At 60.1% G+C, this 18,140-nt stretch overlaps 1 protein-coding gene across 3 annotated transcripts in view; it reads left to right on the top strand.

Annotated features, from left to right (window-relative positions):
• The window catches only part of LOC113250051 (serine/threonine-protein phosphatase 2A regulatory subunit B'' subunit beta), a 50,712-nt gene that overhangs the window by 10,485 nt on the left and 22,087 nt on the right, over nt 1-18,140 (top strand). The window contains exons 1-2 of one of the 3 annotated variants that reach the window (XM_048213196.2): nt 1,087-1,635; nt 14,108-14,293. In XM_048213196.2, the coding sequence (XP_048069153.1) occupies nt 1,369-1,635; nt 14,108-14,293 (453 nt within the window). In that variant the 5' untranslated portion in view covers nt 1,087-1,368. Of the gene's footprint in view, nt 1-1,086; nt 1,642-14,107; nt 14,294-18,140 lie in introns of those variants that run through there. The other 2 variants (XM_048213195.2, XM_048213194.2) reach the window with 2 other exon arrangements.

The raw sequence follows: 18,140 nt of genomic DNA, 5'->3' as shown, positions 1-18,140 counted from the left end.
GGTCCAGTTCCGAGCCCTCTGCTTGGATTCACCCCGGTAGGTCTGTGTGACCAGTCCCTGCAGTCACAGAGCACGTCACCTACACGGCAGTCACGGAGCACGTCACTTACACGGCAGTCACGGAACACGTCACCTACATGGTACACGGCAGTCACGGAGCACGTCACCTACACAGTACACGGCAGTCACAGAGCACGTCACTTACACGGCAGTCACGGAACACGTCACCTACACAGTACACGGCAGTCACAGAGCACGTCACTTACACGGCAGTCACGGAACACGTCACCTACACGGTACACGGCAGTCACGGAGCACGTCACCTACACGGCAGTCACAGAGCACGTCACCTACACGGCAGTCATGTGCACGTCACCTACACGGCAGTCACGGAGCACGTCACCTACACGGCAGTCACGGAGCACGCACTCGACAGCGTCTGCACACGCTTGCGTTCTGCTGTGTTACCTCCAGGACGTCTGCCTGCCTGCCTTCCTTCCCCGTGTGACATCCCGTAGTATGTACCTTGTGTTCTGTGCTACCTGCTCGACGGTCTGGGTGACTTTCTGCGGCTGCCGCCCCGAGCCCGCAATACGTAGCTGACGTTGTACGTTACCCACTTTACCGGAGACGTTTACCCCGTCTGCTTACGTTCTGTGTTATCTGAGCTGCGTGGTCTCTGTTCCACGAAATCTACGTGCTGTCCCACCTTATCTACCTCGCGCAGCACGGCAGGAAAGCTCTGAAATCCTGTATGCTCCCCACACCCCCGATTGTGAAGAGAAAGCGTCAGCGGACCCTCGGTGCTTTGTGCTCTCCAGTCTGACGTGCAGACAGGGAGGCCGGTGTGGACAGACCCCTTTGTTTCTGGCATGATTTCAGGGCGCAGGCAGCTGCTTTGGCTGCGTCTGGGCTCTCGGGGACCTTCAGAGATGTGGGGCGAGCGCTGTAACAAGTTCTCTTGTGTCCGCACAGACCTCACGTCTGTGCAGAGCGCCTCCTCTCCTCCCTCCCCGCCTCTGCTCCCAGATCACTTCACTTCTCTGGAGAGCGCCTCTGTCGCCCCCACCCCCACCCCCAGAACTAGAGGCGCTGTCCCCAGATGTCTCCTCCCGGACCTGTTTACGCACTCGTCCCGCTGGTCTGAGCCACCAGACAGGGTCACCGTGCGGGGAGCTGCGTCCAGGACTGCCACCGGCAGCCCGGCCACAACAGCTCCGGCTGCAGTGGCTCCCTCCTGCACAGCCAGGGGCCCGCGGGGAGGAGCGGCACACGGCCGCCTCCCCCACCCTGCAGCCATGTGCCCTCCTCAGCCTGTGGAATGCGCGCGGCCCAGGGCCGGCCCCCAGAGCGCCCGGCCGGCCACGCATGGAGCGCGCTGAGCCCGGCCGCCCAGACTGTCCTGCCGGGCGCAGCTGCCGCCCTGAGCCCGCCGGCCCCGGCCCGGCCCAGCCCCGAGAGCGAGAGCGCAACGCCTGGCCTGGCCCCCGGCGGCCCATGCGAGCTGACATGCGGCTCAGGGAGCTGTCGCTGCGCCAGGACCCCGATCTGAGGCAGGAGCTGGCCTCCCTGGCCCGTGGCTGTGACTTCGTGCTGCCCTCCCGCTTTAAGAAGAGGCTCAAGGCCTTCCAGCAGGTCCAGGTGGGGCGGGCTTGCGGGGTGTGTCTAGTGTGCGGCTCACCTGTGGCCCCTGCTGAGGTCAGATTGGGGGATTGGGGGAGGAGGGGCTGCTGGTTCCCTCAGGGTCCCCACCTGCGCGCGTCCCTCCTGGAACAGATCCCCTTCCGAAACGGATCCCCTCCCGGAACAGTTGGGGGGGCTGCTTCTACTCCCAGGATCCCCACGCGTGCGCGTCCCTCCTGGTACAGTTGGGGGGGCTGCTGCTTGTACTCCTGGGGTGCGCACCTGTGTGCATCCAGAATGGATGGGGGGCTGCTGCTAATACTTTCACGGTCCCCACCTGCGTGTGTCCTTCCCGGAACAGATGGGGGGGGACCGCTTGTACTCCCGGGATCCCCACCTGTGCGCGTCCTTCCCGGTACAGATGGGGGGGCTGCTGCTTGTACTCCTGGGGTCCACGCCTGTGTGCATCCCTCCCAGAATGGATGGGGGGGTGCTGCTAATACTTTCACGGTCCCCACCTGCATGCATCTCTCCCAGAATGAATGGGGGGGCTGCTGGTACTCCCGGGATCCCCACCTGCATGCGTCCCTCTCAGAATGGATGGGGGGGCTGCTGCTAATACTTTCATGGTCCCCACCTGCATGTGTCTCTCCTGGAATGGGGGGGGCCGCTGGTACTCCCAGGGTCCCCACCTGTGCGCATCCTTCCTAGAACGGATGGGGGGTTGCTGGTACTCCCGGGGTCCACACCTGTGCGCATCCCTCCTGGTACGGCTGTGTCCTGGCTGTAGAGAGCCAGGTGTCCCGTGTGCTGCCTGCAGTGTGTCGGGGAAGCCTTCCGTAAAAGGAAGCTCCAGCTTTCCTTTCTGAGGTTTAGTGGCAGAACCGCAGTCAGGAAACTGGAGGGTGGGGGCCTGTGATCCAGTGGCTCTCTCTAGCACGGAGGAGCGCAGAGACGGCTTAGCGTTGGCCGGTGGCTTGAACCTTAGTCGGAAACATCGGGGCCTTTACCCTCGTGAATAGAGGGAGGCTTTCCCCACAGCCCTGGAAGCGGCCGCGTTCCGTGCTCCCACTCCGTCCGAGTTTCGTGAGGCGCTGTGTGGGGATACGCGCTGTGTGGCGCAGCACATAGCACAGCCGCGACCGTGGACGCTTGGGTGGTTTGTAGTAACAGACTGGCTTGTGAACTTTGTTGTGATTCACAGGAGCTCAGAGACGTCAAACCTGGCTTTCGGTCTCTGTGTGTGTGTCCTGTCAGCCGGATTAAGGGGACCATGTAGTCGAAAAGGCTGAGACTTCCCTTGAGCTCCCGAGTCAGAGTCAGTCTGTAACTCGAGGTTTCTCTGCGGCCTCTCACCCTCCTCCCGCCCCCTAGTGCTCGCGTGCATGCGGGGCACGGCGGGGGGGGGGGGGGGGGGGGATAGGACCGCGGCGGGGGGGGGGGGGGGGATAGGACGGGGGACTGGACGCAGGGGACAGGACCACAGGGCTGCAGGCCAGACCTCACTCCCTCCCGCGCTTCCTAAGTGCCTTGCATCTGGGTTTACTGACACTTGCCGCATGAAACACTTGCGTTTTCTGGGCTGGTGAGGAGTGAGCCCCTGGTATGGCCAGAGGGAAAGGAAACAGTCCCACAGACTCAAACAGGGCTTTTCGGGGGGGGGGGGGAGAAAAAGACCTGCTCTGGCTGATTCTGTGCTCGGACTTTCTTTCGGATCCCGTCTCGACGTTTACACAACTTCTGAGCTCTGCTGACTATGTCTTCCAGCTGTCGAAACTCTGTCTAGAGGGGTTTGTGTTGTGGTTTGTCCTTCTTTTGAGCAGAGTGTGTGTGTGGAATCTGTACGACGCTGAAAGTGGAATCAGCCGCAGAATGATCTCCTCCCACCCAGGAGGAAGAGCGACGTCTGGAGGTGTCTCAGGTGGTTCACTAGGATGTTGGCGGGATTGGCAAACCCTCTTCCTTCCCCCAGACTCCTGGTGACTTGCCTTCAGGGGGTCCGGCTCCTGGCAGAGCCGGTTTTCCACAGTCTGATTGTTTTAGGGTGACCCTGTCTCGCCAGCATCACTCTTTGGGAGACAAATTCTATGAATTCCTTTAGCGGGAAAGTATTTCTTGTTACAGAAGAGGTATTTCAACAGTGTTCTGCAGGGATGGGCATGTGTCGTGGGTAAAGTGAGCCTTCTCTAAGGTGCGTGCGGTGAACCAGACGGGGTTTCTTGTGGGGGAGACTTGGGGGAGGAGGGGGGTGGTTCCTGGCTTCCTTCAGCCCAGGGCATCTGAGTGTGGATCTGGACAAGGCCCTGGGCAGGTCAGCACACGTCTGTGGTGGCCCAGGGCCATGGGCATGATGGGAACCCTGATGACCAGGACAGAGATGGGGAGTTATGCAGGGTGATTGGAGGGGATGGGAGGCTGGGGGAGGGGTGGGGGAAATGGAATTGGGGAGACGGGGTTGAGGGGGAGGATGAGGTGGAGGAAATGAGATTAGGGGACAGATGGAGGGTGGGGTGTGGGGAGGAGGTGGAGGATGGGGGAGGGGAAAATGACATTGGGGAGAAATGGGGCATGGGCACATGTGGGGGTGGGGGAGGGGTGAGGGAAATGAGATTAGGGGACACATGGGGGATGGGGTGAGGAGCGGGTATACGATGGGGACAGGAAATGAGATTGGGGAGAGATGGGACAGTGGGGGTGGAGGATGAGGGAGGGGGAGGTGACATGGGGAATGGGGTGTGGGAGGTGGAAGATGGGGGAGGGGAAATGAGTTTGGGGGAGACATGGACACATGGGGGGTGGGAGAGGGGTTGGGGAAGTGACATTAGGGAAGAGATGGGGGATGGGGTGAAGGAGCAGGTGCAGGATGGGGGAGGGGAAATGAGGTTGGGGAGAGATGGGGGATGGGCTGAGAAGATGGTGCAGGATGGGGGAGGGGAAATGAGGTTGAAGAGATGGGGGATGGGGTGAAGGAGCAGGTGCAGGATGGGGGAGGGGAAATGAGGTTGGGGAGCAATTGGAGATGGGGTGAGGAGCAGGTCCAGGATGGGGGAGGGGAAGTGAGGTTGGGGAGAGATGGGGATGGGGTGAGGAGCAGGTACCCCAGCCCCCTTCCCCCTACCCTGGTGGTAAATCTCCCTCCGCACACTCCAGCTTGGTACACTTGATGGTGACTTGGGCCCCCTCTCCTGCACTGCATTGCTGCCCTGGTCCTGTACTGCCCATCCCGTCCAGCCTCCCTGCGGGGTCCTCCGCATGGACCAGCGGCCCTCAGGAGTGCCACGTGAGGCCCCTCAGCGGCCCTCAGGAGTGCCACGTGAGGCCCCCAGTCACACCAGCCCCAGCTGACTCTCCCGTACCACGATCTAACCTCTTCTCCTGGTGACAGCCTGACTGCTAGGATCTGGCCGTCCCCGACACCGGGCAGGGCCTTAGGCTGAACGGGGTCACGGGGCCAGGGAGGGAGCACACCCTCGACGTACGTGCCCAGGGCCCCAGGAGGTGGACGTGACCCCCGCCCCCGTCTGTGAGGCTGTGGACGTGGGCGCCCCTCTAATGGCGCTCCCTGGTCAGTGCCCCGTGGTGGCACAACCTCGTCCACGTTTTCCAGCCTTGTCTTCTAGGCTTTATGGAGACCACACCGTCCATCCCGTTCTGCCTATAGGCACAGAGCTGAACAGACATTCTGGTAGCTGGGTGGGCCTTGGCCCCGGGCCTTGTCCTAGTGCACTGCCTGGCCGACTCAGCCTGGCTCCATGTCCTCTGGGAGTTTGCTGTCTGGCCCCCACTCGGGCCTGACACGTGGACAACCAGAACCTCCTGGTGTGGAGAGGGTGTCTCCAGAAACCTGCGTGGAGGGAAGCCTATGTTGTGGTCATTTCAGCTCCTCTGTGTTAAACTCTGACCCCGTGACTCCCATGTGTATATCTGTTATGTCCTCTGTAAGTCGCATTGGCAAACTTCTGCCAGGTGGCAGGGAGCAGTCCACGGAAGCAGAGGAGAGCTCGTGGCCCGCAGGGCTCTCCTGTGCTGGCCACGGCATCCCAGTGCATGCAGGCCCAGCTTGTGGCCCGCAGGGCCCTCCAGTCCTGGCCACAGCGTCTCAGTGCATGTGGGCGTCTAAGTGCATGCGGGCTCGGCTCAAGGCCTGCAGGGCCCTCCAGTCCTGGCCATGGCGTCCCAGTGCGTGCGGGCTCAGCTCGAGGCCTGCAGGGCCCCCCAGTCCTGGCCACAACGTCCCAGTGCACGCAGGCTCACTGGGAATTCCCCGCCGGGCTCTCCAGTCCTGTCCCAGGCAGCACCACCGCGTCTGTGTCTCAGGTGTGGGCCCGCCCTGGGGCCCTGCGAGCCGAGCCGCCCGTGCCTGGCATTCCTCTGCCTGTCCTGCTCTTGTTCCGACACCTGGCTCTCACTGTGCGTCTTGTTTGGGTGGCGTGGGCACGGATCACTTCGACGTCCCAGCCCTGACCCTGCGACCTCTGACCGTCGGAGCCCAGTGCTCAGAGAAGATACGTCTGCAAGGACATGGCCTGGATCGCTTCTGTGGACGTCCACCTGGAGAGGCAGCGCTGGCTTCGACGGGACCCCCCGGTGTCCTGCCCCACATGGACAGGATGGCCCCGCTGTGCGTGCGAGGGGCGGCCGGCGACGTCCTCTTGCTTTGTGGCCTTGTGATGAGTCAGTGGCCTCTCCAGAAATAGCTCTCCGTGGGGAGCTGTCATCTTTATCAGGGAGCTCTGGGCGGTGTGCCGCACGAGGCTCGCGCTGACCGCGCGTCCGGCAGGACTGAAGGCACAGTGCTTTGGAAGCCGGGCGCCCGGGCCTCGACTGCTTGTTCTCACTTTCCCGAACCCCGAGTCCCACTGTGGAATTCTTGTGCACACACACGTTCCTTTGCCGCTTTCATTTTCGTCACGGAAGCCTGGCCTAATGTCCTGGAGGTCAGGGAACGGCCCCCGTGATTCCTGCAGAAGCTGCTGAGACCTGCTCTGCGGACCAGGAGGTGGCCGGCTCCCAATGGCGCCCTGTGTGCTGGACAAGAATGTGTGTCCTGCAGCTGTGCTCGGGCCGCAGTCTATTTCTGTCCAGGAGATTAAACTTGTAAATCTTCTGTGTCCGCACCAGGCTGTTTTGTTTCTCATTGTCCGGTACACTTGTCATCGGTGCCTGGGGAGGTGTAGCTCAGCGTGCCTCCCTGCTGGACGGCGGTCTGTCTCCAGCAACATTTCTGCCTTGGGACCGAGGCTCCGTGCACACCTCAGCCCAGCCTGGCTCGTGGGGGCCGAGTCTCCCTGCACAGCCCAGCCCAGCTCGTGGGTGCCGAGACTCTGTGCACAGCCCGGCACAGCCCAGTCCAGTCCAGGTCGTGGGGGCCGAGTCTCCCTGCACAGCCCAGCCCAGCTCGTGGGTGCCGAGACTGTGCACAGCCCGGCACAGCCCAGTCCAGCCCAGGTCGTGGGTGCTGAGGCTCCGTGCACAGCCCAGCACAGCCCAGTCCAGCCCAGGTCATGGGTGCCGAGGCTCCGTGCACAGCCTGGCACAGCCCAGTCCAGCCCAGGTCATGGGTGCCGAGGCTCCGTGCACAGCCCAGCACAACCCAGCTCGTGGGTGCCAAGTCTCCCTGCACAGCCCGGCACAGCCCAGTCCAGCCCAGGTCGTGGGTGCCGAGGCTCTGTGCACAGCCCAGCACAGCCCAGGTCCTGGGTGCCAAGTATCCCTGCACAGTCCAGCCCAGCTCATGGGTGCTGAGGCTCTGTGCACAGCCCGGCACAGCCCAGCACAGCCCAGGTCGTGGTTGCTGAGGCTCCATGCACATGTCAGCCCAGCCCAGGTCGTGGGTGCCGAGGCTCCATGCACATCTCAGCCCTGTCCAGGTCGTGGGTGCCGAGGCGCCGTGTGCATACCTCAGCTCAGCCCAGGTTGTGGGTTCCAAGGCTGTGCAGCCCAGGTCTTGGGGGCTCCTGTGATGCGTCTCGCGGAGGTGCAGGTCATCGCTGGGGCAGTGTGGACCATCGTGCAGCCACACACGAGCCTTGTGAGGGCCATGGCTGGCCCATAGTTCCACGGGTTAAAAAGTTTTCGATCTGTGCTCCTATGAGTTACGTGTGTGTCTTCCAGCTGGTGTCTGCTCTGTAACTGGAGCGTTTAACCCACGTACACCTTGGGAGTGTTTGTCCGCTGACTGAATTACTTTGTGGTCTTTCTCTCCTCGCCCTTTGCCCTTGGTTCTCGTACTTCCGCCGCGTACCGTTCCCACCACTTACTCTCCATCTGTCACCTGCTCACCTTTTCTAGATGCAAAGTCAATCACAGTCTTTACTTCTGGACTCCCTGAAATGTGGCCGTCCATCCCCTCTTTGTGCTCTGCTGTGGACAGGGCGTTTGACAAGAGGTCAGCTCACATTCTTGTTACTGGTTTATGTGGTGGTTGTCGATTGACCCACCCCACACACACACACCACTTCCCCGCTGTGCCTTTGCCCTTGCTACTCAGACCTTGCACGTGGGCGTACTTGGCTCGTGTGCACGTCCTCTGTGTCTCCGTGAACCCGGTCTGCGGACAGAGATGTGTGTCCGAAAACCCGTGTCTGCTAACAGAGACTCTGAGTCTCTGCAAACCCGTGTGTGCAGACAGGACTCCACGTGTCCACGAACCCGTGTCTGCGAACAGACAGCTCACTTTTGTGTTTGTTTTGTGTTTTGTTTTGGTCTAAACATATCCGCGTGCACGTCTCAGGGACGGCCTCCCAGCGGGGAGAGCTGCAGGATGGCTGCCTCCCTCCCCAGGGGCTGCTCTGGGTGGTGTGGTGGTGGTGTGGGGTGTCTGTCCAGGACGTGCCGACGGTCTGATTCCTTGCTCCGTTGAAGATGACCCCGTCGCGTTGAGTTTTGTTTCATCCCGGCTGTTTTCGAAGATGTGCTGGTGGTGTCCGGTGTCCCCCCCCCCCCCCCCCCGCCACCCCGGTTCCTTTCTGCTGCGTCTGCATGCGGGTTTCCTTTACTGGTGCTGTGTGGGGAGCACTGGGAGCCCAAGACTCTAGGTGCGACCCCCTCCCGGGGGCGGCCATCTGAGTGCTGGCTTCTGTCCCCGCCATGTCCCCACATCTGCCCTCAGCTGTGCTCCGTCCGCCCTGCCGTCCATCCACGTGCGTTGTCTGTGAATCTGCTTGTGACGTCTAGACATGTTCTTTGGGTCCGTCTTCAATTGCGTCAGGATTCTCAAGCTTCTCGCTTCTGTTTTCTGAAGCATGTGAAGCGCGTCGGTCCTGCATCTGGTCCCGCCAGCGTTTGAAGCCTCTGCGGGTTCCGTCCTCTCTCGTTGCTGCTGGCTGTCCCTCCTGGTGCCTCGTTTGCATGTGTACTTGCGAGTTTGGACCGGGAACTGCTCCTTTTCCTTGGGACTTTGGGGAGTCGTCTGGGTCCTGAGATGACGATGGGTTTCCCCTGGAAAGAGCTTGCTGCTTCCAGGCAGCGCTTGTCCACTGCAACAGTACGGTTTTGGCTAGAGGGTTCTGGGGTTATCCAGACCGACGCAAGCGGGCTGAGTGCAAGAACCCGGGGGAGGGTCGCACAGGACCAGCCCGGAGGGACCTCGGCTTCTTACGGAATGGAAATCAACCGCAAGTCAGACAAAGTGATAGCAGAGTTTAATGAACAGTACGAGCGTCAGACAGAGTGTCTGGGAGGCTCGGAAAGGAGGGAAGAACGAGTCTCGTCCTCGCTTGGGGCTAGGGGTTTATACTGGACGAGGGTCTAGGGTCCGTGCTCCCACAGCAATGCCAGGTAGCGTCCGACCAAAGGCGAGTGTCCTGTGAGTGATAGGTGTTACTCTGTGAGTTATCAGAGGTTGGGGCATTGATGTCAGCCTCGGCCGAGGCTTGTTGCCAGCTGACGTCCTGCAGCATGGTTGGCATCTGGTTCTTCTGGGTGTTGTCAGGTGTGTGGAGCCTGGGACAGAACCCAGAGAGTGACGCACTGTCTCGCTCCCCTCTTGAGGAGGGAACAGAGCTGCTTTGCTTACTCACAGGCAGAATGTGGCATGTGAGTGAATGAGGCCCAGCAGAAAAATGGCAGATCCGGAGCCAGATGGAGACGCTTCACTTCCCTGCTCCAGGATGCTGTAAATGTGGTGTGCGGAGCTGAGTGAGCGTCTGCCATGGCCTGGAGCTCTCAGGGGAGTTCTTCCCTGTGGCCCCCGTGGCCCCTGGTGTGAAGGTGGTTTGCAGAGCCAAGTGAGAGTCTGACGTGGCCGGGAGTTCTCAGGGGAGTTCTTCCCTGTGGCCCCCGTGGCCCCTGGTGTGAAGGTGATTTGCAGAGCTGAGTGAGAGTCTGACGTGGCCGGGAGTTCTCAGGGGAGTTCTTCCCCGTGGCCCCCGTGGCCCTGGTGTGAAGGTGATTTGCAGAGCTGAGTGAGACTCTGACGTGGCCGGGAGTTCTCAGGGGAGTTCTTCCCCGTGGCCCCCGTGGCCCTGGCGTGAAGGTGATTTGCAGAGCTGAGTGAGAGTCTGATGTGGCCGGGAGTTCTCAGGGGAGTTCTTCCCCGTGGACCCCGTGGCCCTGGTGTGAAGGTGGTTTGCAGAGCCAAGTGAAAGTCTGCCATGGCCTGGAGTTCTCAGGGGAGTTCTTCCCTGTGGCCCCCGTGGCCCCTGGTGTGAAGGTGATTTGCAGAGCTGAGTGAGAGTCTGACGTGGCCGGGAGTTCTCAGGGGAGTTTTTCCCCATGGCCCCCGTGGCCCTGGTGTGAAGGTGGTTTGCAGAGCCGAGTGAGCATCTGCCGTGGCTGAGAGTTCTCAGGGGAGTTCTTCCCCGTGGCCCCCGTGGCCCTGGTGTGACGGTGGTTTGCAGAGCCAAGTGAGAGTCTGCCGTGGCCTGGAGTTCTCAGGGGAGTTCTTCCCTGTGGCCCCCGTGGCCCCTGATGTGAAGGTGGTTTGCAGAGCCAAGTGGGAGTCTGACGTGGCTGGGAGTTCTGGGGAGGTTCTCCCCCGTGGCCCCCATGGCCCTGATGTGAAGGTAGTTTGCAGAGCTGAGTGAGAGTCTGACGTGGCTGGGAGTTCTGGGTAGGTTCTCCCCCGTGGCTCCCGTGGTCCCCCGCTCCTTGATGCAGCAGCACGTGTGAGGCCCACCATTTCCATTCCCTGGGTCAGGTGTCAGTGTGGGATTCATTTCTGGCTAACTCATCTCACAGGAGGTACAGCTCTCTGGGACCCCCACGTGGCGCAGCTCCCCTCCAGGATGCTGGATTTTCCCACCTGTCCTCTGGGTTCAGAAAGGGCGTGAAGAGACAGGCCACACAGTCCTCTGGTGTCACTGGGTTCCCCTTCCCGGTGTCTGTGGCCTGAGGATGCCTTCCTTTCCCGCCAGGGCATGGACGCCCTCGAGAAGTACTTGTCAGGTCCTCCGTGGAGCATTTCTAGGGACAGTGAGCGGAAGGGCTGGTCTGGGCATCTGGGATCTTACCCTGCATGAAGACAGAGCTCCCCTGGAATTTCAGCTGCCGGCCCGGACTCCGTACAGGTGCTGCAGAACGGTGCCGTCCGGCCTCGTACTCTCGTGAGGGCAGACCCATGCTTGCTGAGCGGCTCGGCTCTCGGGTCCCCACCCGCACCAGAGACGGGCAGATTCCAGGTTCGGAAGGACTCAGGGTCACACAGCCAAATGCACGTCATGTGGCCGGCGTTCTTGGGGGTAGCAGCTCCCTGAAACAAAGAGAAAGGTGTGTTTCTGTAGAAAACCCGCTGTGGACATGCGCTCCTGCAGCCCATGTCGCTGGGGGCCTGCTCTGTGCAGACCCGGGGGCAGCGTTGCCCCCTCTGGTTGGGGGCATGGGCAGGCCTTCTGAGTCTGGTGAGCCGTGACGAGGCCGCTGAAGTGGCAGCAGGTGGGGTGGGGTTCTGCTGGGAGTGCTGGAGCTCTGTGTGCAGCTGACCTTGTGACCTGAGGTCATGGGGCCCACGAAGGAGCAGCAAGGTGGGGGAGGGGTGTTCTGTGCTCAGGGTGACCTTGACCTCCTGTGATCCCTCCATGAAGGAACGGCAAGATGGGGGGTGGGTGGGATGGGGGTGTGTGGACTTTACGGCCATTGGGATCTGAGCGTGGTCTGACCTGAAGTGAGTGAGGGACTGTGGGGCGTCTGGGAACAGTGCGTGCAAAGGCCCTGAGGCAGGCAGTGACGGGTGTGCCAGAGCCCTCGCACACCTGCCCCCTCCCCAGGTCCTGTGGCTCTCAAACCCTCGGAGCAGGAACCCTCGTCCCATACCCACCCCAGCGTCGTGGTGGAAGGGGAGTGTAGTGCCCGTGGAGGCGAGGCTTCCCGCTGACGCTGACCGGGTGGCAGGCGGCTGCAGCCAGGGGCATGTTTGTACCGCAGAGACAGAAACCTACGGCCCCCAGGCTCCCTGGTCCATCCAGGCTGAGTTTGTAGCCCCTTCCCACCCCTGCCGTGACACCGTCCACCGTCCATCCTCCCTCCTCTGTCTCCTCTCCTTCCCCTCCCTCCCCCTCGTCCCCTCCCCTTCCCATGTCTCCCACCCTTCTGCCTCCTCCTTCCCTCCCCACCCATCTGCCCCCCTCCTTCCCCCTCCCTCTTCCTCCACCTCTCCTTCCCGAGTCTCCCACCCTCCTGGCCCTTCCCTCCTCCCTTCCCCCCTTCCTTCCTCCCCTGTTCCCCTCTTCCCATCTCCCTCCCCTGTTCCCCTCCCCCCATCGCTCTCCCCTGAAGACGTGCATGTGTCTCAGAGGGGAGGCCTCAGAGCACTGAGCAGCGGAGGGAATGAACTGATGACAGGGCCTGTGCTGAGGTGTGACTGAAGAAGACACAGGACCATCGCTGACGTGTGACTGAGGGGACACAGGACTGTCCTGACGTGTGACTGAGGATGATGGGGACCGTCTCTTATGTGTGACTGAGGATGATGGAAGACTGTCTCTGAGGTGTGACCGGGGAGCACGGGGGCCATGCTGGACTGTGACCGGGGAGGATGCGGGCCGTACTGAACCGCACGGGGACCCTGGGCACAGCAGGGAGACCCCCTCCTCCTCGCTGGGCTGGGGCTGCTGTGCGGGTGCCTCCCTGAGCTGTGGTCACAGCAGGGCCCAGGCCGCTCTGTGCTCCTGTGAGCCCCCCTGTGGGTTAGCCTTTGCGTCTGCTGCCCGCGTGCGTGCGTGCGTGTGTGTGTCCGTCCTCCCCCAGCTCGGGGGCTCGCGCGTTGTGGCAAGCCTGGCCATGCTGCTGTGCTCACGGAGATCATCAGGCGTGAGCCTGCGTGCCCCTCCCCGTCCCGTTCTCCATATCTCGCAGGCCCCATCCTCTCCGTCCTCCCCGCGTGGCCCCCTGCACTTACCTCCCTCCCCCCCCCGCACTTGCCTCCCCGTGCACTTCTTCACTTCCTGCCAGGACGCTGGGCTGCCTCTGCCGTGTCTGGCCGTGGCCTCGTGTCCCATCCATACAGAACGCAGGGTGTGGATGGGAGATGCGTCCGTGGGCTGGACTGGCTCCCCTGTCCCTTCCAGCCGGGGGTGGCTGGATGTGCGGTTCTCAGCCGTCCACATGTGCGGCTTAGGGCAGCTGTGTCTGGCGCGGGAAAGCGCTCATCCTGATCAGCGTGAGACGCGCTGCCGAGTGCACCTGGGAGACCGTGGCCTGCAGAGACGGGGCCGCCGGGTTCACTGAGCACACCCACCAGGGCGTCCCAGCCTCGTAGCCCCACACCTGCCCCAGCACCCAGCTCAAGGCCGACTCTCCGTGGACGATTCCTCCACGGTTGACCTGAGCGTTCGTCTCTACTTACGGGACTTTGATAACAGCTCTGCTTTGCGTGCAGAGCACGGGCCGCCAAGCAGCAGGCAGCACGCAGCGTCCACCGGGGACGTGCTGACGCCTCGGTGCCGGGGAGGTGCGTCAGATGTCCTGCCGCAACGTCAGGTGCTGCCAGCGGTGGCAGCTTGGGCTGCGGATGGCTCACGTGCCGTCCTCTCTCCGGCGAGAACAGGCCAGGGGCCTGACGTCCTCTCTGTGGGGCACCCACAGGCTGGGGTGCTGGGCACATCTCCCTCCAGGACGGCTACTGTGGGAGCAGGTGATTCCATGTCTACACTGCACACACAAGTTCCCCCTTTCCTGCATGTGATCGCCTGCCCCTTAGCGGCCACCTGGTGGGTCCCAACCCCCGGGAGGACTCTGGGCGGGTTCTCCACAAGCATCATGCCGGCTCCTCAGGGAGCCTGGGCGTCCCCGGTCCCCATCCCGAGGGGTCACACCCGAGGCAGGACTGGAGGAGGCACGGCAGTGTGGGCCCGCCGTGGAGTGTGGCGCTCACTCGCGGGTCGCGTGACCTCCCGCGGGGATTGTCTGGAGTCGTGTGTCCAAATTCGGGTCAGATGTACTCGGTGCATTTACTTTGAGACCAGCTCACCCCTGCTGATTATGCGTGAGTGTGAACACACGGGGCGCTCCAGGTTCTCACACATGTGCCATTTGTTTTATGTCTTAGGTTCAGACGAAGAAGGAGGAGCCCCTGCCGCCCGCCACCAGCCAAAGCATTCCAACGTTCTACTTTCCTAGAGGCCGTCCAAAGGACACGGTGAACATAGATGCCGTCATCACCAAGATCGAGCGGACTTTCGCACAGTTCCCGCACGAGAGAGCCACGATGGAGGACATGGGCCGAGTGGCCAAGGTGGGCGCCCACGTGTGTGCAGAGGTCGGCTGCTCTCTTCCTGCGTGCTTCCGTTCTGAAGCACAGATAGGGATTTTGTGTGAATGCTCGTTCTCCATCGTGAAGGACACATGTGTGTCGCGGTCCCGGGTTCAGTGAGCGTTAATGCTTGCATCTTCTAGGAAACCGGCCCCAGAGGCTGAGCGCAGGCCTTTGTCCGCACCGACACGGCCCCGTGCCTCTGCCCGTGCGCGGTGCTCTTCCTCTGCAGCGGGTGAACACGCACCCACGGTCCCTGTGTGCGGTACGCCGTGCGTGGCTGTCAGCTCAGCCGCCATGCTGTGTGTGCATCATACCGCGGCCTCGTTTGTCCCGGACGGTGTGTTCCAAGAGTGTCCGTGTTGACATGTGCAGACGCGACATCGCCCACTCAGTTTCTGTGTGCCGTCCTGCTGGGGGCATCCATCACAGTTACTCACGCATCCCCCCCGCGGATGCCGTGTTCTGGGCCTGCGTCTCATGCGCAGCGCCGCAGTGGGCTTGCGGGAACAGAGGACACCTCACCCTCCCCCCGATCACATAGCCCCACGTTGGCTCAGTGGCGGCACAGCGGCCGCAGCCCATGGCAACACACGAGGGTTCCCGCGGGCCCAGCCCTTCCCGCTGTCGGAGTGGCTGGCAGCTGCACGTGGGCTCCTCCTGGGTTGTGAGTTTGCCTGTCCGCAGGGCCTTGGTGGTCGCACTGCTGTAGAGAGTGGTTCTGAGTTCAGCGTGCGGTGTTCACCAGCAGATTGTACGTGTCCCTTGTTTATCTCCTGTGCGGCCAGTGTACCTCCTGGTTGCTCTTTCCCTGTCCATCTCCCACAGTCTTCTCCCGTGGAGCTCCTCTCCGTGAGCTGGAAGCCAGCGCTGTGAATTCTGTGCGGCGCGAGATCCTTCTTCTCTCCAGCTGCTAAGTCACTGCGTGCGTGCGTGCGTGGCGGGAGAGCGTTCTTCTCTCTGCTGCTAAGTCACTTCGTGCGTGCGTGCGTGGCGGGAGAACGTTCTCTCCGGCTGCTAAGTCACTTCGTGCGTGCGTGCGTGGCGGGAGAACGTTCTCTCCGGCTGCTAAGTCACTTCGTGCGTGCGTGCGTGGCGGGAGAACGTTCTCTCCGGCTGCTAAGTCACTTCGTGCGTGCGTGCGTGGCGGGAGAACGTTCTCTCCGGCTGCTAAGTCACTGCGTGTGTGCGTGCGTGGCGGGAGAGCGTTCTTCTCTCTGCTGCTAAGTCACTTCGTGCGTGCGTGGCGGGAGAACGTTCTCTCCGGCTGCTAAGTCACTTTGCTGCTCAAGAAGTCGGTGGTCAGATGCTTGGTGTACACATACTTCCTCCCACCGTCTGGGTCGTTGCTCCACTTCCTTGGTAGTGTCCTTTGGTGCACAGAGAGGTTTTCATTTTGACGTATTTCATTTTATCTACTTTTCTGTTTGTTGCTTGTGCTTTTGGCCTCCTAGCCAAGAAATCATTGCCAGATAAGGTCATGAAGATTTATTCTTTTTTTTTCCTGCGGGTCGTATAGTTTCACGTCTTACGCGTGTCTTGGATCTGTTTTGAGTTGGCTTTTGTGAAGAGCGATGTCAGGGCACAGCTTCGCCTTCGTGTGCCGATCGAGGGGTCCCGGCACCACGTGTGGAGAGGACTTATCTTTCTACATGGACTGCTCTTGGCTCCCTCATTGGAAATGAGTCGATCGTGAAATGCGGGTTGATTGCTGGATTCTGACTTTATTGCGTGGCCTTGTATTTCCACTTTTATGCCAGGACCACACTATTTCCATCACTGTTGCTCTGTACTAAGTTTTCAGACAGGAAGTGTCGCTCCTCTAACTTTGTTCTTGTTCAGGATTGTTTGGGCTCCTTGTAATTCCGTGTGAATTTTAGGGTCAGCTTGTCCGTTTCTACAGAGAGGCCAGCAGGTATTCTGACAAGTGTCATGTTGAATCTGTACATCGGTGTGCAGACCGTTGACATCTTCGTATTCAGTCTCTCAGTCTACGTCCTGAGGCTTCTCTCGTGTATTTAGATCCTTCATTTCTTTCAGAAATGTTCATGTGCTTTGCACGTCTTTTGTTAAATTTGTTCCAGAGCCTTTTATTCTTTTTGATGGTTTATAAATGGAGTTGTTTTCTAAATTTCATGTTCAGATTGCTCGTCGCAAGTGTGTAAACGTGAAGTGCATTATTGCGTATCGACCTTGCGTCCTGCATCCTGGCGAACTCACGTCTCAGTTGTAATGCCATCTTGGTGTGTTCGTTAGCGTTCCATAGAGTAGGAGCGTACAAGTAGGAGTCGGTAGACTTCCTCCTTCCCAGTGTGTGTGTCTCCTGTTTCTTCCCCGTGCGAGACCTCCCGCATAGTGCTGGGGAGAAGTCGGGGTGTGGAGAGTCCTGTGTTGTTGCTGCCCTTGTGCGGAAAGTATCCGCTCTTCCACCATGAAACGTGATGTCAGCTGTGTGCGGTTTTCACGACACCTTTATCAGCCTGCGGACGTTTCCTCCCATTGCTTGTGTGCTGAGGGCTTACTTGGGAAGGATGTTGGATTTGTCACACGCTTGTTCGGCAGCCGCGCACGTGTTTTGGGTTTTCATTCTCCTGATCTGGTGTAGTCCGTCAGTCTTTGCAGCATTAAACCAACCTGATACGGTGTAGTCCGTCAGTTGATTTTTGCAGCATTAAACCAACCTTGCATTCCTGCAGTAGGCCCCACGTGGCCCAGCTGCACAGTCCTTCCTGTATGTTCCTGGAGTCTGTTTGCTCGTATACTGTTGATGATTTTTGCTCCGTTCATACTCATAAGAGGCACTGGTTGTGCTTTTGTGACTCCTTCGTCTGGTTTCGACGTTCGGGTAATACTTGCCTGAAGATGAGTTCGGAAACGTTCCTTCTTTTATCAATTGGCCTCTTAAAGTATTGTTTAAATGTTGTTTTATGTAAAAACATGCCTGGTTCCAAGGTCAAACCCAAACATCAGATATATTCAGAGAAGTACGGACTCTGTGCCTGTCTGTTCCCGCGTTCTCTCCCCCGCACGGAAGAGTGGTGCTCACCGTGGTGCTTCACTGTTTTACTGTTGTTTCGTTTCTCAACCTGAGCAAACATATGGACATACACGGATATGTTATGAAATGGGGACACATATGGAAACAAATGTTACAAATGTCCTGGAACCTTTAGAACATGTTTGTCAACACAGTAAACTCTGTCTTACAGTTCGTTATAAATGTATAGAGATATGGAAAAAATAGACTAATTTTTATTGCACTGTACCTTAAAACAGTAGAAATTCTAAAAGCTAATGTTGTATTTCTCTGTAAAACGTTAGCGACCGATGCTTGAGTGGGGCTTGTCCCCGTGTCGCCTGGTGTACAGTACAGAGCGAGCGCCTCATCTGTGTCTTGGCTCTTGTCCTGGCCCCGAGTCTGGTTCGCTCCCAACCTTGCGCCCTTTGCACTTTCAATGTTGTGAAATGTCTGTGCGAGTTCCGTGAAGCTTGTTTCTGGCATCACGTCCGCTGGGACGCATCCGAGTTTCCGTCACAGCCTCGTCTGTGTCGATCGTGGGCTCTCGCCGACTTCCTCTGGCTCCACACACGCGGCTCCTTGCCCTGGGCCCACAGCAGTGTTCCCGCGGTCAGCGTTTCTCCTGTGGTCCGTTCACGTTCCCACGGATCCCACATGCGCCGTGTCATGTTTCTTCCAGAACTCGGCCAGCAAAACCGCTCGATCTCTGGCTGCAGCATCCGTCATCTGTGTGAATGTCCGTCCAAGGTGGTGGGCTTTACAAGAGCTGGGATCGCTTGGCCCATCCGCTGGGGAAGAAGCTGGTTTTGG

The sequence above is a fragment of the Ursus arctos genome, chromosome X, assembly GCF_023065955.2.
Source record: "Ursus arctos isolate Adak ecotype North America chromosome X, UrsArc2.0, whole genome shotgun sequence".
Classification (NCBI taxonomy): domain Eukaryota; kingdom Metazoa; phylum Chordata; class Mammalia; order Carnivora; family Ursidae; genus Ursus; species Ursus arctos.
This window is presented reverse-complemented; position numbering and strand designations above follow the sequence as displayed.